The 26,941-nt window shown below is 47.1% G+C and overlaps 1 protein-coding gene across 1 annotated transcript in view; it reads right to left on the reverse strand.

Moving 5' to 3' along the window:
• Nucleotides 1–26,941, reverse strand: part of LOC142257037 (sialic acid-binding Ig-like lectin 13) — an 86,898-nt gene that overhangs the window by 30,241 nt on the left and 29,716 nt on the right. The window contains exons 2-4 of the mRNA XM_075329092.1: nucleotides 24,312–24,430; nucleotides 21,344–21,691; nucleotides 18,518–18,811 (exon numbers count right to left, since the gene is read on the reverse strand). Of these exons, the coding sequence (XP_075185207.1) occupies nucleotides 18,518–18,811; nucleotides 21,344–21,691; nucleotides 24,312–24,372 (703 nt within the window). The 5' untranslated portion in view covers nucleotides 24,373–24,430. The remainder of the gene's footprint in view (nucleotides 1–18,517; nucleotides 18,812–21,343; nucleotides 21,692–24,311; nucleotides 24,431–26,941) is intronic.

A 26,941-nucleotide genomic window follows, 5' to 3' on the forward strand; every position in this document is an offset into this window, starting at 1 on the left:
GTGGAATTATGTCACAAAATTTGGACTTGTCCCGGGGATCTAATAGTGTGGCAAGCCAGTAGTCATCATCACTTCTAATTTTGACAATACGAGGGTCATGTTGGAGGTAGTGCAACAAGAAGGCACTCATGTGTCTTGCGCAGCCATGCGGACCAAGTCCACGCTGTGTTTGTGGCATAGAGGTGCTAACCGTTCTTTCTTCCTCTGTCATCTCCCCCCAACCTCTTTCAACTGAAATTTGACCAAGGTCCCCCTCATCTGCTGAGTCTTCCATGTCCATGGACAGTTCGTCCTCCATATCTTCATATCCTCCTGCACCTTCCTCAACATCTCGCCTGCTACCATGCGCCCTTGTTGATCCCTGTCCCCCATGGTCCCATGCCTGCCGCGTTGGTGATGATGAACGTCTGGACCTTGGTGATGTTGTTGTCTCTTGCGCATATGAATCCTCCTGTAGTTCCTCCCCTTCCTGTTGTCCCACCCCCTGACTACGAATAGTGTTTAGCGTGTGCTCCAGCATGTAAATGACTAATCGTCATGCTGATAATGGCATTGTCAGCGCTAAACATATTCGTCGCCATGTCGAAACTGTGCAGAAGGGTGCATAGGTCCTTGATCTGAGATCACTCCATCAGGGTGATCTGCCCCACTTCTGCATCTCGTTGGCCCAGGCTATACATCATGACGTATTGCACCAGGGCTCGCCGGTGCTGCCACAGTCGCTGTAACATGTGGAGAGTTGAATTCCAGCGTGTCGCCACATCGCATTTCAGGCGATGAACCGGCAGGCCGAAAGACTTCTGGAGCGATGCAAGTCCCTCAGCTGCGGCGCTTGAACGGCGGAAGTGAGCAGACAGTTTTCGTGCCCTGTTCAGAAGGCCATCTAGGCCGGGATAGTGTGTTAAAAATTGCTGGACGACAAGGTTCAACACGTGAGCCTTACAAGGTACGTGTGTCACCTTGCCCAGGCGAAGGGCCGCACCCAGGTTTGCAGCATTGTCGCACACGGCCTTACCAGGCTGCAGGTTGAGTGGAGACAACCATTTTTATTAAACTCGGACCGCAGAGCTGACCACAACTCCTCAGCTGTGTGACTCTTATTCCCAAGACATGTCAAGCTAAAGACCGCCTGATGCCGTTGCGCTCTGCTGCCAGCATAGTAATGAGGGTTGCGTGATTCCTTCTGCGCAGTGAGAACGCTGGTGGCCTGACCAGGCAGGCTTGGGGCGGAGGTGGAGGACCCAGATGAGGTGGAGGATGCAGAAGCAGTGGCGGAACTTGGACAGACTTAGGATTGACACACAAGTCGTGGGGACGGCAAGACTTGTGCAGCAGACCCTTCACCATCTATCACCATAGTTACCCAGTGGCCAGTCAGCGACATGTAACGTCCCTGTCCATGCTTACTGGTCCAAGTATCGGTGGTGAAATGCACCCGTTCACACACAGAGTTTCTCAAGGAAGCGGTGATGTTGTGTGCGACATGCTGGTGTAGCGCGGGCACACCTTTCTTAGAGAAGTAGTGGCGACTAGGCATCTGGTACTGGGGCACAGCGACAGACATAAGGTCTCTAAAATCCTGTGTGTCCACTAGGCGGAAAGGCAGCATTTCTGTAGCCAACAGCTTACAGAGGGATAGAGTCAACCTCTTCGCTTTGTCATGGGTCGCAGGAAGTGGCCTTTTATTTGACCACATCTGAGGGACAGAGATCTGGCTGCTGTGTGTAGACGGTGTTGAGTAGGGTGTCCCTGGAAAAATGCAGCTTTGTGAGGAAAGTGCAGGCGGAGACATGATATTGCCTTCATCCAACGTTGGTGCTATCGATGTCTGAGAGAGCTGTACACACTCACTTGTTTCCCCTTCCAAACCAACTGACGACCTACCAAGCAAACTGCCTGTTGCGGTTACAGTGGTGGAAGTTGTGGGTGGAAAAACAGGTGTGACAGCTGTCCCCACAGTCCTAGAAGATGACGAGCGCGCGGATGCCCTGGAAGGGGCAGGCGGTGGATGGTTGGCTCCACTATGCCGCATTGCAGCACGGTGAGCTTCCCACCAGGCCATATGATATTTATTCATGTGACGATTCATGGAAGAAGTTGTCAAACTGCTGAGGTTTTGACCTCTACTAAGATAACCATGCCAAATGTTACAGATCACATAATTTGGGCGATCTTTTTTTATGTCAAAAAAGGACCAGGCTAGGCAAGGCTTAGAGGCCATGCGACCTGTTGATCCACCCCGAATAATGCTCAGAGGCAGAGTGGTGGCTGAGGATGCAGTTGTAGACGTGCTACCAGTGCTCCGACTCTGTCCAGGAAGGCGCCAGGTTACTTCGACGTCGGTTGCATCCTCCTCCACCGCCTCTGTTGACCTCCTCGAGTGTCTGACTGTGGGTTGACAGTAGGTGGGATCTAGAACTTCATCATCAATTGTTGTGTTTGCACTCCCCTCCCCCTCAGACCGAGTTTCTTCTTGCCCTGACCGAATATTTAAGTTGTCATCCCAATCGGGTATCTGCGTCTCATCTTCATCAGTATGTTCCTCATTGCCTATAACCACAGTTGTTGGAAAGGCAGCATTTTGGTAGCCAACAGTTTGCATATGATGAAAGTCAACCTCCAAGCCATGTCATGCCCTTCTAAAAGCATGTAAAACACAGCGAGGGGACTCCAACCACAGTCTCCCTCGTTTCCACTAACTGGGCCACACACACCCCACTTGACTGGCATGGGTTGAGCCCCCTTTTGAAAAAGAAAAAGATGCTTTGCATGAAGCACTCTCAAAAATACGCGTGCCTTTCCCGTCCCCTGGCTGACCCAGGGGAAGAAAAGTCCTCTAAGAGCCATGACTTGTTCATCTTGGTTCTTTTAGAGACACAGCGAGGGGACTCCAACCACAGTCTCCCTCGTTTCCACTAACTGGGCCACACACACCCCACTTGACTGGCATGGGTTGAGCCCCCTTTTGAAAAAGAAAAAGATGCTTTGCATGAAGCACTCTCAAAAATACGCGTGCCTTTCCCGTCCCCTGGCTGACCCAGGGGAAGAAAAGTCCTCTAAGAGCCATGACTTGTTCATCTTGGTTCTTTTAGAGACACAGCGAGGGGACTCCAACCACAGTCTCCCTCGTTTCCACTAACTGGGCCACACACACCCCACTTGACTGGCATGGGTTGAGCCCCCTTTTGAAAAAGAAAAAGATGCTTTGCATGAAGCACTCTCAAAAATACGCGTGCCTTTCCCGTCCCCTGGCTGACCGAGGGGAAGAAAAGTCCTCTAAGAGCCATGACTTGTTCATCTTGGTTCTTTTAGAGACACAGCGAGGGGACTCCAACCACAGTCTCCCTCGTTTCCACTAACTGGGCCACACACACCCCACTTGACTGGCATCGGTTGAGCCCCCTTTTGAAAAAGAAAAAGATGCTTTGCATGAAGCACTCTCAAAAATACGCGTGCCTTTCCCGTCCCCTGGCTGACCCAGGGGAAGAAAAGTCCTCTAAGAGCCATGACTTGTTCATCTTGGTTCTTTTAGAGACACAGCGAGGGGACTCCAACCACAGTCTCCCTCGTTTCCACTAACTGGGCCACACACACCCCACTTGACTGGCATGGGTTGAGCCCCCTTTTGAAAAAGAAAAAGATGCTTTGCATGAAGCACTCTCAAAAATACGCGTGCCTTTCCCGTCCCCTGGCTGACCCAGGGGAAGAAAAGTCCTCTAAGAGCCATGACTTGTTCATCTTGGTTCTTTTAGAGACACAGCGAGGGGACTCCAACCACAGTCTCCCTCGTTTCCACTAACTGGGCCACACACACCCCACTTGACTGGCATCGGTTGAGCCCCCTTTTGAAAAAGAAAAAGATGCTTTGCATGAAGCACTCTCAAAAATACGCGTGCCTTTCCCGTCCCCTGGCTGACCCAGGGGAAGAAAAGTCCTCTAAGAGCCATGACTTGTTCATCTTGGTTCTTTTAGAGACACAGCGAGGGGACTCCAACCACAGTCTCCCTCGTTTCCACTAACTGGGCCACACACACCCCACTTGACTGGCATGGGTTGAGCCCCCTTTTGAAAAAGAAAAAGATGCTTTGCATGAAGCACTCTCAAAAATACGCGTGCCTTTCCCGTCCCCTGGCTGACCCAGGGGAAGAAAAGTCCTCTAAGAGCCATGACTTGTTCATCTTGGTTCTTTTAGAGACACAGCGAGGGGACTCCAACCACAGTCTCCCTCGTTTCCACTAACTGGGCCACACACACCCCACTTGACTGGCATCGGTTGAGCCCCCTTTTGAAAAAGAAAAAGATGCTTTGCATGAAGCACTCTCAAAAATACGCGTGCCTTTCCCGTCCCCTGGCTGACCCAGGGGAAGAAAAGTCCTCTGAGAGCCATGACTTGTTCATCTTGGTTCTTTTAGAGACACAGCGAGGGGACTCCAACCACAGTCTCCCTCGTTTCCACTAACTGGGCCACACACACCCCACTTGACTGGCATCGGTTGAGCCCCCTTTTGAAAAAGAAAAAGATGCTTTGCATGAAGCACTCTCAAAAATACGCGTGCCTTTCCCGTCCCCTGGCTGACCCAGGGGAAGAAAAGTCCTCTAAGAGCCATGACTTGTTCATCTTGGTTCTTTTAGAGACACAGCGAGGGGACTCCAACCACAGTCTCCCTCGTTTCCACTAACTGGGCCACACACACCCCACTTGACTGGCATCGGTTGAGCCCCCTTTTGAAAAAGAAAAAGATGCTTTGCATGAAGCACTCTCAAAAATACGCGTGCCTTTCCCGTCCCCTGGCTGACCCAGGGGAAGAAAAGTCCTCTGAGAGCCATGACTTGTTCATCTTGGTTCTTTTAGAGACACAGCGAGGGGACTCCAACCACAGTCTCCCTCGTTTCCACTAACTGGGCCACACACACCCCACTTGACTGGCATGGGTTGAGCCCCCTTTTGAAAAAGAAAAAGATGCTTTGCATGAAGCACTCTCAAAAATACGCGTGCCTTTCCCGTCCCCTGGCTGACCCAGGGGAAGAAAAGTCCTCTGAGAGCCATGTCCACATTGTCAGTGGACAGACACGTGTGCTTATCTGCCAGCAGACCCCCAGCAGCACTGAAGACAGGTTCCGAGAGAACGCTGGCTGCAGGACACGACAAGATCCCCAAGGCGTACGTGGCGAGCTCAGGCAATTTATCCAGATTGGAAGCCTAAAATGAGCAGGGCTCAAGTTGCACAATAATGGAATCGATGTTTCCTTGCATATATTCATATATCTGTGTGTCCTCCTCTTTTTCCTTGTCCAGCTGTTTTGTTTTCGCATGAGTATATGTCCTTGTCACTTTCCCATGTGTTTGTGTTGTGTTGTGAGTTGCTTGTCACCTTTTGGACACCTTTGAGGGTGTTTTCTAGGTGTTTTTATGTGTTTGTGAATGCCTGCTATTGTTTCCTATTCAGTTCGAGTTCGGTTCGTCGAACGTTCGACGAACCGAACTCGAACGGGACTTCCGTTCGGCGAACCGACCTCGAGCCGAACCGGGACCGGTTCGCTCATCTCTAGTTACGAGTACTGAGCACCTGAGTATGATATTGGCCGCTCATCATTAGTTACCAGTACTGTGCACCCGAGCATGGTAGTGCCCGCTCATTACTAGTTACCAGTACTGATCACCCGAGCATGGTAGTGCCCGCTCATCACTAGTTACCAGTACTGAGCACCCGAGCATGGTAGTGCCCGCTCATTACTAGTTACCAGTACTGAGCACCCAAGCATGGTAGTGCCCGCTCATCACTAGTTACCTGTACTGAGCATCCGAGCATGGCAGTGCCCGCTCATCACTAGTTACGAGTACTGAGCACCAGAGCAAGGTAGTGCCCGCTCATTACTAGTTACCAGTACTGAGCACCCGAGCATGGTAGTGCCCGCTCATCACTAGTTACCAGTACTGAGCACCCAAGCATGGTAGTGTCCGCTCATCACTAGTTACCAGTACTGAGCACCCGAGCATGGTAGTGCCCGCTCATCACTAGTTACCAGTACTGAGCACCCAAGCATGGTAGTGTCCGCTCATCACTAGTTACCAGTACTGAGCACCCGAGCATGGTAGTGCCCGCTCATCACTAGTTACCAGTACTGAGCACCTGAGCATGGTAGTGCCCACTCATCACTAGTTATGAGTACTGAACACCTGAGTATGGTAGTGGCCGCTCATCACTAGTTACCAGTACTGAGCACCCGAGCATGGCAGTGCCCGCTCATCACTAGTTACCAGTACTGAGCACCCGAGCATGGTAGTGCCCGCTCATCACTAGTTACCAGTACTGAGCACCCGAGCATGGTAGTGCCCGCTCATTACTAGTTACCAGTACTGAGCACCCGAGCATGGTAGTGCCTGCCCATCACTAGTTACCAGTACTGAGCACCCGAGCATGGTAGTGCCCGCTCAACACTAGTTACCAGTACTGAGCACCCGAGCATGGTAGTGCCCGCTCATCACTAGTTACCAGTACTGAGCACCCGAGCATAGTAGTGCCCACTCATCACTAGTTACTAGTACTGAGCACCTGAGCATGGTAGTGTCCGCTCATCACTAGTTACCAGTACTGAGCACCTGAGCATGGTAGTGCCCGCTCATCACTAGTTACAATACTTGGATCTGGTCCGCCTTTATCAATGGTTGCTGTCTGGCACTGGGAGGGTCAGTTCTGATATAGTCCTGGTATGTGTAGAGCTTGCTCCACATGCTGGGACCTGGGCTGGCCTCTATCCACAATTGCCTCTTTTGCAACATAGAAGCAGTTATATATACTGGTTGCAGGTATGTGTGCTCCATTATGGTTCTGCTTTTAACTTTATCTAGGAGGCCGCATGGCACATGAAATACAGAATATAGAGTAGGACCCCCCTATTGAGATTTGCCGTGACGTTGGTAGGGGTGGCTCAAAGAATTGATCAATTATTTGCTAAAAATCTCATTTATATTACAGTACAGTTGGAATAAATCTGTGAATTTGCACTTTTTATATGATGCATGCCATTTTCAGATCGTGCTGGCTCCCCTCTCTCACCAGAGCATGGTTGTGCCCGCTCATCACTAGTTACGAATACAGAGCACCCGAGCATGGTAGTGCCCGCTCATCACTAGTTACGAGTACTGAGCACCTGAGCATGGTAGTGCCCGCTCATCACTAGTTACGAGTACTGAGCACCCGAGCATGGTAGTGCCCGCTCATCACTAGTTACCAGTACTGAGCACCCGAGCATGGTAGTGCCCGCTCATCACTAGTTACCAGTACTGAGCACCTGAGCATGGTAGTGCCCGCTCATCACTAGTTACCAGTACTGAGCACCCGAGCATGGTAGTGCCCGCTCATCACTAGTTACCAGTACTGAGCACCTGAGCATGGTAGTGCCCGCTCATCACTAGTTACCAGTACTGAGCACCCGAGCATGGTAGTGCCCGCTCATCACTAGTTACGAGTACTGAGCACCTGAGCATGGTAGTGCCCGCCCATCATTAGTTACGAGCACTGAGCACCCAAGCATGGTAGTGCCCGCTCATCACTAGTTACGAGTACAGAGCACCTGAGCATGGTAGTGTCCGCTCATCACTAGTTACCAGTACTGAGCATCTGAGCATGGTAGTGCCCGCTCATCACTAGTTACGAGTACTGTGTACCCGAGCATGGTAGTGCCCGCTCATCACTAGTTACGAGTACTGAGCACCCGAGCATGGTAGTGCCCGCTCATCACTAGTTACGAGTACTGTGTACCTGAGCATGGTAGTGCCCGCTCATCACTAGTTACGAGTACTGAGCCCCCGAGCATGGTAGTGCCCGCTCATCACTAGTTACGAGTACTGTGTACCCGAGCATGTTTCATGTTCAGTTTGCACCTGTTCACATTAGAATGGTAGGATGTGCCATCAGTCTTTTTGTTAGATTACATAGTTATAGGATGTTGACACATGCAGGGTTTCTTTTTTTTTGCCTAAATGTATGTATTTTTAACTAATTTCTTTTTTTGGAGTTAGGCTTCAAAAGTGTCAAAAAAAGGAAGTTTTCTTTAAATAGCTTTAGTGTTGCTCTGACTATTGCAGGTTGCAGAATGAGTTTACTGAGAGTCCATCAGGAGAGTTTAGAGCTGTTATCTTCCTTTTTTTTGAGCTTGTTCTCAGTTGATTTATAACCACAAAAAAATTTGGAAGATCATAAATAAGTTGACAGAAGCTTAGGAAAAAAAATAATTATACCAGATATAAGCTCTCGTCAGAATGAGTTCACTGACAGATTCTCAGTTATCTCATTCTGCAAACAGCAATAAAAAAGTAACAGAGAAGATATAGAAATCTCATGTACAACTGCTCCTGCTGGTTGTTATGCCTTAACTGTCTATATGGGGTACAACCTGTGGTTTAATATGGTGTTTATATGCTTATAGGTTGGATATACCCCCAATGTTATGTAGGGGATTGCCCACTAGATGTCAGTGTTTTATGTAGGCACATATATTTTTTGTTTTGATAACTTCTGATTATTGTATCTTTATCTCTATATATGGGTTGTTCCACTTGAGCACTGACTTCTTTTTTATCTGAATTTAGCTTTAAAATTGTTTCATGGTATATAAGAGTGACCCCGCAGCTACCCCAGCACCTCCTGACGAAGCGAGAGGCGAAACGCGCGTCGAGGTGCTGAGCGTTGTGGTTCGCCATCCTGGGTCTTCAATATTGACTTTTTCTGATACCTTCCAGCATTTACAGAAGTTCTATTTGGCTCACCCTGGCACTAGGTTAACATTTTTGCTATCTATATAGCTGTATATTGAGGATTACGTCCAGGCTGATCATATATCTGTTTACATGCACTAGCACTTTACTTGGTTGCTGTGATAGGTTATCAGATTTTACTATGAATTATTGACACCCAGATGTATCTATATCATTGTATCTACACTGAATTTTGAATGATGTTTGTTCCACAATGCACCAGTTTGGTTCTGCATGGTTTTATGGGGTAGGGAGTTTTTAAAGTTGTGAGTACCAGCACTTTATGAAATTGTATTTAACTCTTGATGTAATAAAATATGACAAAAAGTGTTAAAATCACATTGGTGTTTGATATATTATTGATATAATTATGCTTGCAGAGCTCTTTTTTCGGTTTATATCGGCATGGGATTGATCCCTGGTATCTGACTAGATGCTGGTCCCCATATATAGTCTATGGGGACCAGCATCCGGCACAAAGTTGTAGGAGCAAGCTCTTCATACTTGCTGATTCACAGGGGCAGCTGTTACAGTGCTTTCGCAACCGCTCATTCACTTCACGACCTTCACTGAATATGCACTGCTTAGCCTGCCCACCGGTGTCAGTGATTGGATGCAGTCAGATTAGTCCCCACCCTGTGTGTGATAGTGTGTCTGAGTGCAACCAATCACAGACGTTGGTGGGCAGGTCTATATCATACAGTAAAATAAATAAATAAATAAATTGGTGTAGGCTACCCCCGTATAATGATACCCAGCTGTGGGCTTGTATTCGCAGGTTGGGGATACCCATGGTTATTGGGCGTCCGCCAACCTAAAAATATCAGCCAGCTGACGCTTAGTATTGCCACATCCATTAGATGCGACAGCCCCGGCATTTTACCCGGATTTTCCTGATTGCCCTGGTGTGGTGGCAATCGGGGTAATAAGAAGTTAATAGCAGACCACCGCTGCCACTAAGCTCTAGATTAGTAATGGTAGGCGTCTATGAGACCCCTGCCCATCACTAATCTGTAACTGAAAAGAAATAAACACAAACACTGAAATAATGCTTTATTTGGACTAAAAGACAAAAAAACCTCCCGCTTTCACCAATTTATTAATCCAAAAACACCCCTGCAGGTCTGACGTAATCCACACAAGGTCCCACGACACTTCCAGCACTACTACAGCTGAAGATCACAGTGAGTGACATAGAATATGACTGCCTGCTGTGAGCTCCACACAGTAACTGAAATGAGCCATGCAATCAGCGGTGGTGTGACTCAGTTTAGCTGCAGCCACAGCTGGAGTCCTTCACCTGAGATTGAAAATCACCCGAGTGATATCACCGCTGATTGCGGGGCTCACTTTAGTCACTCGAGTGATTTGTGGTCTCAGGTGGAGGACTCCAGCTAGGGCTGCAGCTAACCTGATTGACGTCACCGCTGATCACGTGGCTCACTTCAGTCACTGTGTGGAGCTCACAGTGGGAAGTCATGTTCTATGTCGCTCGCTGTGATCTTCAGATGTATCACTGCTGCAAGCATCGTGGGACCTCGTGTGGATTACGTCGGACTTGGAGGGGTGTTTTGGAGGTTAATAAAGTGGTGAAAGAGGGTGGTTCTTTTTTGTCTTTTTTTTCAAATAAAGGATTTTTCGGGTGTATGTGTTTATTTATTTTCACTTACAGATTAACCCTAGAACGCATACCTGGGACCTCGCAGGCCTGCTAGGTCACTTGTTTTCTATGGTAGATTGAAATGGTTGCGCATTCTAGGGTTAATGATGGAGGTGTCTCATAGACATCTGTTATTACTAATCTAGGGCTTAGTGGCAGCTGTGTGCTGTCATTAACTCCTTATTACCTTGATTGCCACCACACCAGGACAATGGGAAGAGTTAGGTCCAGCACCAGAAATGGCAAATCTTATGGATTCGCCACTTCTGGGCCGGCTGTGAGCTAGGCTAGAAAGGGCCAAATAACCATGGCCTTTTCCACCCCAATAATATCAGTCCCAGTTGTCTGTACCTTGGCTAGTTTTAGAAAAATGGGGGGACCCCACGTCATTTTAAAAAAATAAATAAATAAAATAATTAAAAAAAAAAAGTGTGGGATCTCCTTTATTTTTCATAACCAGCCAATGTACAGCAGACAGCTGAGGGTTGCAGCCTGCAGATGCTGCTGTTCCTGTGTTGAATATGAAAAACAGGGGAGACCCCACGTCATTTTTTTTACCAAAAAATAATTAAAAAAACAGCTGGCCATGCTAGCTATCCCTCTATCAAGCTATTCTGTTATTTCTTGACTCCGGAATGTCTGACTGAAGGCCTGTGACCTTCCCCAACAACACCCTACCCCCTAGGGTTCTTATCTAAAATAAACACAAACACTGTGTGACGTTGGAATATAAAGGCCACAGCAGCCCCATTTATTCATAACATAAACATCAGCCATGTAACAATACAACTCTTCATTGAAGAACCCGAAAAGGAAGGGGGGGGTACCTGAAGGTTAACCAAAATGTTCTTTGCAACATCAGCCTGTCTCCTGACCCTCAGCCGCAACACACCGACTCGAGAGCCCAAGCCAGATGTTGCCCCCACTACGTCCCGCTGAGACTCAACCCAGCAAGGACCCGTTTACCAAACAATTGCACCGCTAGAGGTAACCCGCTCCGGCACTGGGTTCCGTCCTCTCCTCTGTGCAAACCCCCACCTTCAGACACCCCCCTCCTTTCCGCCGCTGCGACAAATACGATCTTCCTTCTTTTCTTCATCGATGTCGAATCCACAATTAGGGCGGGCGGGCGGGAACGATTCCAGTCACGTCCAGGTAGGAATGGCCCACCCCCCTCTGACCTGCCCTATATACGACCCCCAATAGCCACCACCCCCTGACCAATCACACTGACCCCTGATCCTAACTGCCCCTTAGCACCACCCCCAAATTTCGCGCCCAAACTGACTTTCTCCATTAACCCCTTATTAACCCTATGGCCTGGCATCCCTCCTAGTCATGTAGCCCTCCCTTAAGCCCCTTCGGGTCAGCAGTCCGGGCTCTTTCTTGACTCCGGAATGTCTGACTGAAGGCCTGTGACCTTCCCCAACAACACCCTACCCCCTAGGGTTCTTATCTAAAATAAACACAAACACTGTGTGACGTTGGAATATAAAGGCCACAGCAGCCCCATTTATTCATAACATAAACATCAGCCATGTAACAATACAACTCTTCATTGAAGAACCCGAAAAGGAAGGGGGGGGTACCTGAAGGTTAACCAAAATGTTCTTTGCAACATCAGCCTGTCTCCTGACCCTCAGCCGCAACACACCGACTCGAGAGCCCAAGCCAGATGTTGCCCCCACTACGTCCCGCTGAGACTCAACCCAGCAAGGACCCGTTTACCAAACAATTGCACCGCTAGAGGTAACCCGCTCCGGCACTGGGTTCCGTCCTCTCCTCTGTGCAAACCCCCACCTTCAGACACCCCCCTCCTTTCCGCCACCGCGAGCTCGCATGACCCCTTGTGCGCGCGAGTCCTCCCACACCAACAAAGCCTTCTCAAGCCCCTCCATCAGCCCTAAGGCCCAAATATCATTTCCCACCGAATTTAAATGGACCCCGTCCCGGCGCAACAAGTCGGCGGACGCCGCTTCCAACTCCGGGTGCCGAACAGAGACACCCCCAACCCGGGAAATGAACCGCCCAATCTCCCGATTCACTTTACTTCGCGCCCTGTTTACTGCCTCCACCGACCTGGCGTGCCGCCATGTCAGCCGCGCAACCATATCCGACCAGACAATTACTAGACCCGGGTGGGAAGACAGGAGCCGCAGGCAGTCACATTTTATGTCTTGTATCAGGTCCCTGGAAGCCCGGAGACCCAGGTCATTCCCACCCGCGTGTAGTACTACCACGTCCGGTGCTCTGTCCAGCTGCGAATGGTGGCGCCAGGTAGGCAACACCTCACTCCACAGCATGCCCCTGACCCCGATCCATCGCACAGTAGCCTTTTCTCTGGGAACCCCCAACTGGCGGCCGTCCGGTCGTATTCCCGCACGGAACGCCCCCCAATACACGTATGAGTGGCCGAGCACCCACACCAACAATGGGAAACCTACAAAACAAAAGGTGACAACACAACAGGGGAGAGGGGGAGGGGGGGGGGGTGCACAAGGAAGAAAATGGGTAATGATTACCAAACCAATACAGCCCCCGACCCCCCCCCCCCCCTCCCCACCCATAGCTCACAACAAGTTCGGCCGGACGTAAGATCGAAACCTGGCCGAGTCCCATCGTCCAATCTTACGGAGAGCCTGCGCGCCCAGACCCCAACGAGCCGCCTGAGTCGCAGCCCCAATCCGAAAGGAGTGCGACGCGAACTCAGCCTCGTTGAGACCGCAACACTGCAGGCACCTCCGAAAGATGCAGACAAATTGGTAACTCGACAAGGCTGACCCCTCCTGGTGGGACAAAAGGGACCCCGGGCGAGCTCCCCTCACCTCTAAAAACGCCGACAGCCATCTGACAGGGCACTCCGCTAAACCAGGTACACCCCATAGTTCCACCATCCGACCTCTACCCAGCTGGTCCGTCTTTGACCGTCTCAAGCAACACCGCACCACATCCATACCGCATTCCACGTCCTCCAGCAACAAACCTCCGTGACTCCTCGTGTTTCTGCTCACCAGTTCACTAATTCTAAACGCCCCAAAGAAGGCCAAAACAAAAGCGGTCCCGAACAACTGGCATTCATACTCCGAACAGCACACCCGAGGCAGCACCGACAACAGCTTGCCCAGCAGCTCAAAAGATACCGGGCGCCGAAGGTCTCGGCGCGCCCCCGCCCTCCGGTAACCCTTCATCACCTGGCGCACCCAGAAATCCTTCGTAACGTCCTTCCAGCCCAATAACTTGAAAAAGAAGGAAATGCCCGCTAACCTGCCCGCCACGGCCGACCACGAAAGGCCTTCTTCCTTAGCCCTGCCCAACATAAACAAAACTAAATAAACTCTGTCACCTTCAGATACATGACCTCCCACCTCATCAACCAACTCGAGCCAACGGTCCCACGCTGAATTATAGCTGCGCCACGTACTGGGTGCCACCGAATGTCGGATCAATTCCCAGGCCGGCTGCAAACCAGGTCCCACAACCAGACGGGCCATACGGTCTCCTGCTGCTCCGCGTCCGGCGCCAGCATTCGAAAGCGGTCCCACTGGAAGCGAGATAAAGCATCAGCCACAGAATTCAGCACCCCCGGCACATGTACAGCGCAGACCCACAAGTTCAACTCCAGACATTTCAGCACCAAGTGACGCAAGAGGTCCACTACCGGGGGGGAATCAGCTGTCAGCTTGTTAACACACTGAACCACCCCCAAGTTGTCACACATGAAACGCACCTTCCTGTCTTTCAAATCCTGTCCCCAAACCTCTAAGGCCACGACAATAGGGAAAAGTTCCAACAGGGCCAAATTCCTAGTCAGACCGCAAACCCGCCACGAATCAGGCCACCTGCCGACACACCATCTCCCCCCAAAATATGCGCCAAATCCACTGGATCCCGCCGCGTCCGTATACAGCACCAACTCCTCATTTGACACCACCTCACGAAGCCACAATGACCGTCCATTGTACCGCTGCAAAAAACGGGACCACACTCTCAGGTCCGCCTTATGCTCCACCTTCAAACGCACAAAATGCAAAGGGTGCAACACACCGGTGGTGGCTTGAGCCAAGCGACGGGAAAAAACTCTCCCCATCGGCAATATTCTACACGCAAAATTCAACTTCCCCAACAGGGACTGCAAGTCCCGTAAACGAATCTTCTTGGCCTCAATGGCCCCTTGAACACAACGCCTCAAATCCACCAGCTTGTCCTCCGGCAAGCGGCACTCCATGGCAACCGTATCCAGCTCGATACCCAGGAATTTCAAAACCGTAACCGGACCCTCCGTCTTCTCCGGCGCCAACGGAACGCCAAACCGGCGAGCAACCTGCTCCACTGTCCGAAGCAAAAGGGAACACTGCGAGGATCCCGCAGGCCCCATGCACAAGAAGTCGTCCAAGTAATGCAACACTGAATCTAGACCCGCCTCCTCCTTAATTACCCATTCCAAGAAACAACTAAACTTCTCAAAATAAGAACATGAAATTGAACAGCCCATAGGCAAACAACAATCTACATAAAACCTGTCCTCCCACCAACACCCCAACAGGTGAAAACTGTCCGGGTGCACCGGCAACAGGCGGAAGGCCGCTTCTATATCCGTTTTCGCCAACAGCGAACCACAGCCCAACTTCCTTAACCATTCCACAGCCTTATCAAAACGGACATACGAAACCGAAACCAGCTCAGGATCAATACCATCGTTCACCGACCGGCCAGTAGGATAGGACAAATGGTGGATGAGCCGGAACTTGTTAGGTTCCTTTTTTGGGACCAACCCCAACGGGGACACAACCAAGTCCGGCAATGGAGGGGCATCAAAAGGCCCCGCCATCCGTCCTAGCTCCACCTCCTTCCGTAACTTATCCGCAACAACCTCACCATGTAGGCGCGTCGACTGCAAATTTTTTAAACGAATCTCTCCCGTCTTAACCACTGACGGTATCTTGAAACCAAAACTAAAACCGTCACTCAACAATTCCGCCGATCCCCGGTCCGGGTATCTACTTAGAAACGGCGCCATCCGATCTACCCTCACCGGGGTCCTCCCTTTTTGACGAAGACTCCGCGGCCTTTCCTTTTCCCTTCCGGAAGCACTTAAGGTGACTGTGGGCGCCACCACAGCCCGAACACTCGTGCTTGAATCGGCAGGAAGACCCAAACCGGCATTCCTTCTCATTAAACTGCCAGCAAACGCCCTTTTTGGGCCCCGACGAGGTGCCAAATGATCCCCCGCCGGTGCCCCCTGGAAAGGACTGTGATGCCGACTTCGGCGCAGCCATCAGCCGCATCCATAGACTAATTTCTTTGTGGTCCCACCGTAAACTGGGTCTGACCGCCTTCCTCTGGCGAAACTGCTCGTCATATCTTAGCCAAGCAGTCCCCCCATAGGTCCTATACGCCTCACAGATAGAATCCAGATAACAGAAAAGCGCTGTACAGTTATCCGGAGCCTTTTCCCCCACCACACCGGCCAGTATCACAAAGGCCTGCAACCAGTTCTGAAAAGTGCGGGGAATAAGGCGATAACGCCGCCGTTCTTCCTCGTCCTTTTTGCTCTCATCCGGTCTAACCCGATCCAGATTAAACTTTTCCAACGGAAGCAATGAGAATATTTCAACATATTCATCCTTCCATATTTTTTCCCTGGTCTCCTGCTTCAGATGCGCCCCCAACGGGCCATCAAAGCAAACATACACTTCCCCTCTTGCCTTGTCATCCAATCGAACAATGTCCACTGCAGCCGCAGCTGCGGCAGCGGGAGCCGCAGCTGGGGCCGCGGGAGCCGCCACCACCGGCTCACCAACCGCATTGCCACCAGCAACCCCTCCAACCGCAGGAGTCGCAACCTCCTGCCCCGTCGCTCCCTGCCACACCAAGCTAGGGCCCCCCACAGGGGCAAACAAACCCCTAACCAACCTCAACAACTCGGACGCCACACTGCCGTCACCCGTCACCACATTCACGACCCGCCCGCCACTCGGGCCACCAAGTAAACCACCCGTACCACCAACCACATTCACGCCCTGCACGCCATCCGTATCACCAGACACACCATCCATAGCCAAACCAGGTGCACGAGAAATAGAAGAAACCGTGGTCTTACCAGGCTGACTCCGAGAAGATCCCGAAACAGCCGTCACATGTTCTCCGCGTCGCACTCCAGCCGCCTCGCCGACCTCCACGATCTGGTCCCCGTTGCCGTCCTCCGCGACGTCCTCCTCCAGGGTTGCCTCCTCGTCCTCACTGGACCCAGGCCCAGGGAGCCCGCCGTCCGGCAGACTCGACCTTAGGCCCCGTCCGCCCGCAGCACCATCCATCCTCCGCGACGATCCAGACGCTGGCTCCGCCACATAAACGCCGCCTGGGGCATGCCGTCCGGCATCCCCGCGTGCTCCAGCTGATCCCGACGCCGTCCCATCGTTGTCCCTCCGCTGCGATCCCAGGCCGGGCCCCGCCGATCCGGGCCGTCTCCGTACGGACTCCCCCGCCGCCACTGGGACCCCATGCTCCTGCATGGGCCCCGCTCTGCTCCTAGACCTTGCCGCTGCCGCCACTGTGGCCTCATCTGCGCCCCGCGATCCCGCTGGCCCACGCAACCCAGCTGGCCCCCATGACCCCGCTGGCTCATACGACCCCGCCGACCCGCGCGACCCCGCCGACCCACGCGACCGCGCCGGCCCACGTGACCGCGGCGGGTCAGGTGACCGCACCGGGTCAGGCGAGCCTGCCGGATCGCGAGGACGCGGCGGGACGGGCGAGTACGCGGGGTCACATGACCGCGCACGGTCAGGTGACAGCGCCCGGTCAGGTGACATCGCCGCCCCACGTGACCGCGCTGCCCCACGTGATCGCGCCGCCCCACGTGACCGCGCCGCCCCACGTGACCGCGGCGGGTCAGGTGAGCGCGCTCGGTCAGGTGAGGCCGCCGGAGCACAGGGGGACGCCGGGTCACGCGAGCGCAGCGGGCCCCGTGACCGCGCCGGGTCAGGTGACCGCGCCGGGTCAGGTGACCGCGCCGGGTCAGGTGACCGCGCCGGGTCACGCGGCCGCGACGCGCGCGTCACTGCCGTGCGCCGCGACCCGGAAGAGGAGGGGAGGCCGGCCGTGTCGCTCACCGCCCCGTTGCCTTGGCGCCCGCGGCCCGACTTCCGGCCGGGGCCTCGCGACGTCCCGGCTCCCGGATCCACCGCCGCACATCCACTCGGGCTCCGTCTCCGCCGCCGGCTCCTCGGCGTCATCTCCGGGCTGAGGCGCTCTGGGGGCCGAGCTCTTCGCTGCCGCTTCGGAGGCAGGGGGGTCCCATCTTCCTCGCCGACGCCGGACCATCGCTGGAGCTGCTCGTCCATCCAACGCTGTCCACGCTGCTCCGCCATCTTCTTCATCTGTGCCATGAAGTCCTCCATCTTCGGGATCCAGCCACAACGATTCCAGTCACGTCCAGGTAGGAATGGCCCACCCCCCTCTGACCTGCCCTATATACGACCCCCAATAGCCACCACCCCCTGACCAATCACACTGACCCCTGATCCTAACTGCCCCTTAGCACCACCCCCAAATTTCGCGCCCAAACTGACTTTCTCCATTAACCCCTTATTAACCCTATGGCCTGGCATCCCTCCTAGTCATGTAGCCCTCCCTTAAGCCCCTTCGGGTCAGCAGTCCGGGCTCTTTCTTTCTCTTCATACTATCTGTTCTTTATTATTATCTAGTCTATATGTTCTTTCTTTTTATCTATTCTTTCTATTTTTTTCTATCTATCTATTCTAGCTATCAATTATCCTATCCTATCATATTTTGTTTCTCTTTTAAAAAACACATTAACAAAATTGCAGCAAAACATCATCCGTTTATTGGGCCACAAGCTGTAACCACAGGAAAAAGCTGCACTCAAGATGCACTCGGAAAAAAGTGTGCGAACATAGCCTTACTTCATTATATGCTGATGATAACCACTAGAGGGCGCTATTTCCTATGCACTCTGGTAGTTATGTCTGGCACAGACTTCAGCTGATGTTTGCTATTGACTTTTAGCAAAATAATTAACTATAAATAGAAAGAATGCTATTTTTTAGACTGTTCCAAGTAAATTTACGGTAACTTACACAGGACATTTAGGCTGATGGTCTGGCTGGTGACTGCAGTGTTTGGTTGAAAGTTGACCCTACAGACCAGTGCTCTTCCATTGTCCTTCCTTGAAGGCGTGAAGGTAAAGTTTGAGAAGTATACTCTGGTGCGGTTTGGGTAAGGAGTATTATAATTCAATGATGATCCATCTGGTCCAGTCCATGTGAAGCCCGGAGCCGTTCCAGCGCACACACCAGGACTTCTGCAGGTCGCTGTGGCCTCCTTATCGGCGACCAACGTCCCCACAGAGATCTCAGGTTCGTCTGTTAAGTCTAAAAAGAATCGTAGAAAAAGTGTTATCGTATAGGTTTTGGGTGCACAACACAATTTGCTAAAAAAAAATAAAAAACAAAGTCGGATGTATCACTGCCTCAGTAGTAGAGGGAAAAAATTAGTACTACTACTACCACCATTACTACATGACTGACCCTAATACTCCAACTACAACCGATTATTTCTACTACTGATCATAATAATGATGTTTTTATTCATATTGTTATTATTATTATTATTATTATTATTATTATTAGTAGTAGTAGTAGTAGTAGTAGTATTAGTATTATTATTATTAGTATTATTGTTTTATTATTATTTTATTACCATATTATGATTATTATTATTATTATTATTATTATCATTATTATTATTTTATTACTATATTATTATTATTATTATTAGTAGTAGTAGTATTATTAGTATTATTTCCAACATTATTATTAATAGCATTATTATTATTATTATTATTATTATTATTATTAGTACTAGTAGTAGTATTATTAGTATTATTAGTATTTTATTACTATATTATTATTATTTCCAACATTATTATTAATAGCATTATTATTATTATTATTATTATTATTATATGCTCATTATTACTATTGTTGTTATTAACATTACTATTATTATTAGTCTTATTATCCTTATTACAGTATTGTTAGTATCATCAGTATTCTTATTATCATTACTAATATATTATTACTATTATTTTTATTATTAATAATAATAATAATAATAATATATTAGTAATGATAATAAAAATAGTGATGATACTAACAATATTGTAATAAGGATAATAATAAGACTAATAATAATAGTAATGATAATAATAACAACAATATTAATGTTATTTATTAGTAGTAGTAGTAGTAGTAGTAGTAGTAGTAGTAGTAGTAGTAGTAGTGTTATTATTATTATTATTATTATTGTTTTATTATTATTATTATTATTATTATTATTAGTATTAGTATTATTTTATTACTATATTATTATTATTATTATTATTATTATTATTAGTAGTAGTAGTAGTATTATTAGTATTATTTCCAACATTATTATTAATAGCATTATTATTATTAGTATCATTATTAGTACTAGTAGTAGTATTATTAGTATTATTAGTATTTTATTACTATATTATTATTATTATTATTTCCAACATTATTATTAATAGCATTATTATTATTATTATTATATGCTCATTATTACTATTGTTGTTATTATCATTACTATTATTATTAGTCTTATTATCCTTATTACAGTATTGTTAGTATCATCACTATTCTTATTATCATTACTAATATATTATTACTATTATTTTTATTAATAATAATAATAATATATTAGTAATGATAATAAAAATAGTGATGATACTAACAATATTGTAATAAGGATAATAATAAGACTAATAATAATACTAATGATAATAATAACAACAATATTAATAATCATAATATGATAATAATAATAATAATAATAATAATAATAATAATAATAATAATATAGTAATAAAATAATAATAATAACAATAGTGACAATAATAAGACTAATAATAATAAGAAGAATAATAATGGCATTAATGCACCTACAACTTCTGCACTGCTGCTGTTACTTTTTCTATCACTACCATAGGTAGAAGCACCCGAACCGCTACCAGTCTATGGCTCATTGTGCTCGCTGATTAGATGAAGCTGTCATCTGCCACTCCCTACCAGTTTCCCCATGCTAAACCGGTTTTACCCTGTTTGTTAGCATTTATTTCATGGCTTGGATTTGGGATTAAATCCAGTGACTTGTTGCACGGTCGGTTCCTCTGTGTCCTGGGCTATTCCATTTCCTCCCTGTCCAAATGCTGATGGTTCCAATTGTCTTGGTTCTCACTTTTTTGTTCACTTCTCTCTAGGTGTTTCTCATTTTCCCATTGGGTCTGCCCTATCACATTCTGGGTTAGGTTTTATATGTTCACCTTTTTACTGCACTCTTTTGTTGGCTATACCTTTAAGTAGACTTTTTTTTCGGTGTTCCAACACATCAGCTTAGTCATTTACCTTATTAGGGGAACACAGTCCTTCCCTGCATCTTTTCCTTTAACCTCTTTTAGTTTTCTGGAAGGTTTTACTTGATTGGCTTATTTGTCATTCTTTTTAGTTTTCCCTCTCTATCTTATATGAATGTGTTTTAGTTTTCTCACTTGGGGTTTTTTCTATCTTACTGCATACCGTCCTTTCCCCTTCTAGGCAGTGTGTTGTGGCTTCCCGTCTGGTCTTTCAGGAGGAACGAGAAACTCCTCAACGGCCTTTTAGGGAGTCAGGTCCGAGGTGGTATTTTGAGCTGTGCTGTTAGGGTCTTTCTAGTGTGTACATTAACCAGTTGGGTGTAGTTGCGGCCTCTCCCTGTAGTAGGTCATCCCTTTTTACATTACCCGTATGTGAGAGTGTTTCTGTTGATATCACTAACCAGCTTCATATATATTTTGCACTGTGGTTTAGTAACAGATCAAATATTTTGTAATTTCTTCCATTTACCTGTCACCACCACATTGGGTGTAGTAGTACCATAATTGTAGCTATAAAAGGAGTTAACAGCCTCCATTCTGAATTGATAATATGCACCGTCACTTTTCACGACATCATTGATCATTAGGGAACAGTCTCCTGTGTTGACGTCTCCAGTGAAATAAATTCGACTTGATGGGTTGTTTTTAGTTGAAGCCACAAGTACTCGATTTGGGTTATTCCTGTACCAGAGACATTGGTTTATCTCTGCAACAAAGGGTTTGGTAAATGTACATGGAATGTAAGCACAGAGGCCAACTTGTGCCGTCACTTCACTGCGTGTCACTATGGTATAACCCTGAGCTTCACAGCCATTGTCTGCAAAGAAAAAAAGTGACACATGATCAATTATCTGCAATACTAAGGAAGAAGGTGCAATTGTCCATTGTGCAAAATCTGTACCCCACAACCATTACACTCTCTGCATTTTTGTCCTAATTATTGGCCATCTGTCCTGAATAAGCCAGAACTACCTTGAATTTTTTGGAAGTTTTGGCATGTCCCAATGTCTCTGACGCTGCTGCATCTGGGTCCATGGTGCTGTGAATATTCATGAGCGTAATGAGCGGACCTGGAAGCAAATGACAGCAGCACTGGAGACTGCAGCACTGGAGACAGGTGAGTATAGAAAATTATTTTATTTCAAAGACACGTAGTTTCTCCGGTACATGTCACACTGATGATGATCACATCAGTGATCCGTTTGACAATCGTGATGTCGGAGAAAAAACTGACTTGTCTCCATGCGGAACACACGTACACGCATGTACTCCATACCGACACACGGTCCATGTGAAAACACTAAAGCCATTCATTTTAATGGGTCTGCATATGTTCATGTCTCCGGTATGTATGAAAAATGACGCCATACGTACCGGAATCACTGACTTATGAAGGGGGCCTTACCCAGCATATTTGGGGTTAATTTGCAGGTTAATAGCATTCTAAATCTGTGCAGCCACCACACTGAAGACCGGGCTACCAGGAGGAACTGAACTTTAGTTTTTCCAGCTTTCAGTCATAGAGGCGTGGCCAAAGCAGCATAAGTCTCTGCTTAGGACAGACTGACAGCTGGATCAGCAGTGGATCACTGTTGTGTTGGCTGCTAGTCAAGGCTGGCGGCGCGGTTACAGTTCACTATATACTTAACCATGACTGAAGCCGCATCGGCCACGCCTCTGTGACTGAAAGCCAAAGGCTGCTGGTAGGTATAAAGTACAATTCCTTTCTAGTGCATCTTTTAGTGCAGCGGGGGCACAGATTTACAATGCAATTAACTTGCAGATTAATCCCTCATCTGTACGTTAGTACCATTTTTTGACATGACTGGTTCCCTTTAGGAATAGGGCTAGAGTAATAAAATTGTTACATAAAAAAAGGAAGAAAAAAATCTATAGAAACTCATAATATCTTATCTGAAACATTCTAAAAATGTTCTGCTTGATGCCAGCGAAAAGTCTAAAAATATTATAAGGTCAAAGTGCAAACTTTAACTATTTTAGTATTTTCCTCAAATTACAATCCATGTGTTTGGGGAATAAGGGGTTCAACACTGGTTTGAGACATACAACAATTAGTAGAAAAGAGAGAACTAAATGCCATGTTGGAACAGCAAAACACATGCACGGGGTGTAATGGTATCACAGCATATGTAATGACAGGACAGGGGCCCCTGGGCTGGCCCTCAGACTCAAGACCCTGTGCTGTCTCTTATCTCAGAGGTAGGCTTGATGGTAGCAAGGTCTGAGCCCCCAGCATGACCCTGACTCCTGTCTGAGACCTGATTTTACTCCCCCTCTCCCACACCCTTAGGGCGGGCCAGAAAACCCAATAATGAAACCCCACAAAACAAAATGAACAAGGGAAAAAAGAATCTCGTACACACTGCACTCAAAACACACGGAGAGACAATATGTGTACAGGGGAACAACGGAAAAAGAGAATTAAGTAATGTACAACAGGGAAATGTTCACACCACTCAATATTGCAACAAAGATCACCATCAACAGGTTCACCAACAAGACCGGTATCGCTGGAGCTAAAGCTGAAGCTATAGTTGGCACAGAGTAGTAAGATCCAGGATCTTATATAGGAAGCAGATGACTTTGGCAATTGGCAACCTGAGCTCCTAGCCGAGTTCCCCAGGTAAGCAGGAATTAACTTCTACAGGACTGAGGAACAGAGCAGATGAAACAGCCGACGCCCGGCTCTGGCTGAACAACTAGGAGACATCAGGTTGCCTTTCAGGCTTTGCAGTGTGAACAGAGCCTGACGCCGCCATGACACCTAATGAGTCTGGACCTAAACAGTGCATGACAGATGGGGTCTTGTTAGCCCAGTCCACAATAATTGCCCCCCTTGTTCTACTGATCATGGGGTCTTATGGTAAAAAAGAAGCAAGGAGTTTTGACAGTACATATAAAGATCACAATAGATTTTTGTAATCTGCAGATTTGTTTTTCTCTCCTTCCTTTTGATGCTTTCCGTAAATGTAAATGTTCTTCTCTCCACATTTGCTGAATGGGCAGATCTTTTATGTGTGACATCAGAACTGTGCCGTGGACAGATGTTTTTCCCTGCTGATTGCCTTCACTCTAAAAATGAGAAGCTGCAGCTCCATCTCCCTCCTACCCCCCCACCTTTTCTCCCTATCTCTTATTTACTATTAACTTTGAACTTTTTCAAACATTTACTGGAAACTTGGGGGCTGGGAAAGGGGAAGCTCAAGATAAGGTATTTGAGACTTTCCCTTGATAACATGCATGACAGTTTTACATATTTATGTGTGTTCTGCGCCATGGAAAAGTGAACAATTACCCATACATAACACTTTTGACATATATAGAATTTGTAATTGATTTCAACAGAAAACACAGAGGCATTACAGAAGATTTGTAACTGGAGTGATATATAATATATTGACTTACGCAATACTTACCCCACATCTGTAATACCAGGAAACCAAGAGCCCAAAATTGCTCAAAGCTGAATAACATCATTGTGACATCAAATCTTCTTTAGTCGTGATTCACTGTGGCTCCATCGAGCTCAACATCACTGCAAAAAAAAATAGAAAAACAACTAATAATAGAATAAAAGACACCGCCAAAAATACACTAGTCCCTACCATCCACCTTGTGTTGTACTGCACCCATAGAAATTCCCAAAAAAGGATCAAGGGTGGCACAACTTCCAGGCAGTTCTTTATTAATGGAGTTGTCTTTACTAATGTTTTTGTAAACACAATAAACAATTAACCTCCTAACATCCTTCCGACCACCTCTGCAATCTGAAAGGTGCTATACAGTCACCTGCACCATACTGTAGTATATTACAGGTGTGAATTACCAGGAAATATGCACAATACAATATATATAATTATCTCAGAGGAAATAAACACCATCCAGACAAAAAAAGACCATCCATACAAAAAAAGACCATCCAGACCAAAAAAAGACCATCCAGACAAAAAATGATAATCCAGACAAAAAATGACCATCCAGATGAAAATAAAGACCATCCAGACAAAAAAAAGATCCAGACAAAAAAGATTACTAAAAAAAGATCATCCAGACAAAAAAAAGACCATCCAGACCAAAAAAACAGCATCCAGACAAAAAATGACCATCCAGACAAAAATAAAGACCATCCAGACAAAAAAAAGAAGATCATCCAGGCAAAAAAAAACATCCAGACAAAAAAAGACCATCCAGACAAAAAAAGACCATCCAGACCAAATAGAAGACCATCCAGACAAAAAATGACCATCCAGACAAAAAAAGACCATCCAGACAAAAAAAGACCATCCAGACAAAATAAGATCATCCATACAAAAATAAAGACCATCCAGACAAGAAAAAGACCATCCAGACAAAAAAATACCATCCACACAAAAAAGGACCATCCAGACAAAAAAAAGATCATCTAGACAAAAAAAGATCATCCAGACAAAAAAAGATCATCCAGACAAAAAAAAGACCATCCAGACAAAAATAAAGACTATCCAGACAAAAAAAGATCATCCAGACAAAAAAAGACCATCCAGACAAAAAAAGACCATCCAGACAAAAAAAAGACCTTCCAGACCAAAAAAAGACCATCCAGACAAAAAATGACCATCCAGACAAAGAGTGGCCTAAGTGTACACACAAAAAAATAAGGAAAAACTCCATAAGGGGCACGTTGTCTATCTTTTGACAGCAACTAATTGATATTAATATTGATAATCACAGAATGTATCAATAATCAGCAGGGTAATAAAATAATCTTATCCAGTATTTTGAATTCGACACAATTGGACCTGGCAGAAGCAGGGGCATCCATCACGGGTGTTACTTGGTTACTTTCCTAATTATTCCCTATTGGTTAATTCTCATTCTGCTCATCCCATGTACATTTCTGCCCTTACAAAGGCGGTTCTGAAATATATTGTTCTATTGGACACAAATGTTATTTTTTAGCCCCTTCATATGTAGGGTTTTTCAGGGGTAGCCGCTAGATGTGGAAGACACATAACGAGTGGGGTCCCTAACTTGTACATCTTCAAGACGTGCCGGATAACATATCTAGTATTACAATGACTTGCAAAAGTATTCATAACCCGTGAACCTTTCAACATTTATTCACGTAACACCCACAAATTTAAATATATTTTATTTTGATTTTATGTGATATACCAAACCTACATAATAAATATTAGTGAAGTGTAAAGGAAATAATCCACGGTTTCCTAAAAATATTAAAAAAATAAATGGGAAAATTGTGAGGACCACTTTTTGCTGCAAGTACTGCTGCAAGTCTTTTGGGGGATGTCAAAACTAACTTTGCACATCTAGAAGCTGACATTTTTTGCTCATTCTTCTTTGCACACGAGACATTGGATGGAGGCGTCTGTGATCAGCAATTTTCACAGCTTGTCAAAGATTCTCGGTGAAGTTCGGGCTTGACTGTGTCTCGGCTGCTAACACACAAGAATGTGCTCTGAACTAAACCCTCCATTGTAGCTCAGCAGGATGTTTAGGGTCATTGTCTTGCTGGAAGCTGAACCTACGCACCAATCTCAAGTCTTTTGCAGCCTCTGAAAGATTTTCCTTCAGAATTGCCCTGTATTTAGCTCCATTCATCTTACCATCAACTCTGTCTAGCTTCGCTGCCTCTGTTGAAGAAAAGCCTCCCCACAGTAGGATGCTGCCTCCACCATGTGTGACTGTGGGAATGGTGTTTTTAGGGTGATAATTTTCCACCACAGACAGCATTTTGCATTTAGCTCAAAAAGTTGTACTTTGGTCTCATCTGACAAGAGCAACGCCTTCAACATATTTGCTGAGTCCCCTACATGTGACTTCTTATGGCTTTCTTTTAAAAAATGGCATCCTTCTTGAAAGTTTCTATAAAGGTTATATTTGGGGAGCATATGACTGAGGGTATGGCTCCACTTGTGCATAGCTTCCGATGTGAGAGCATCAGAAGCGATATGCTAATTACCCTCTGCTGCAAGCATCAGCTGAAGGTCATGCGACTGTGATGCGACATTGCGATGGCATCACAGGTGCAGAGAAGAGGGGGGAA

Source organism: Anomaloglossus baeobatrachus, chromosome 11 (assembly GCF_048569485.1).
Source record: "Anomaloglossus baeobatrachus isolate aAnoBae1 chromosome 11, aAnoBae1.hap1, whole genome shotgun sequence".
Taxonomy (NCBI): Eukaryota; Metazoa; Chordata; class Amphibia; order Anura; family Aromobatidae; genus Anomaloglossus; species Anomaloglossus baeobatrachus.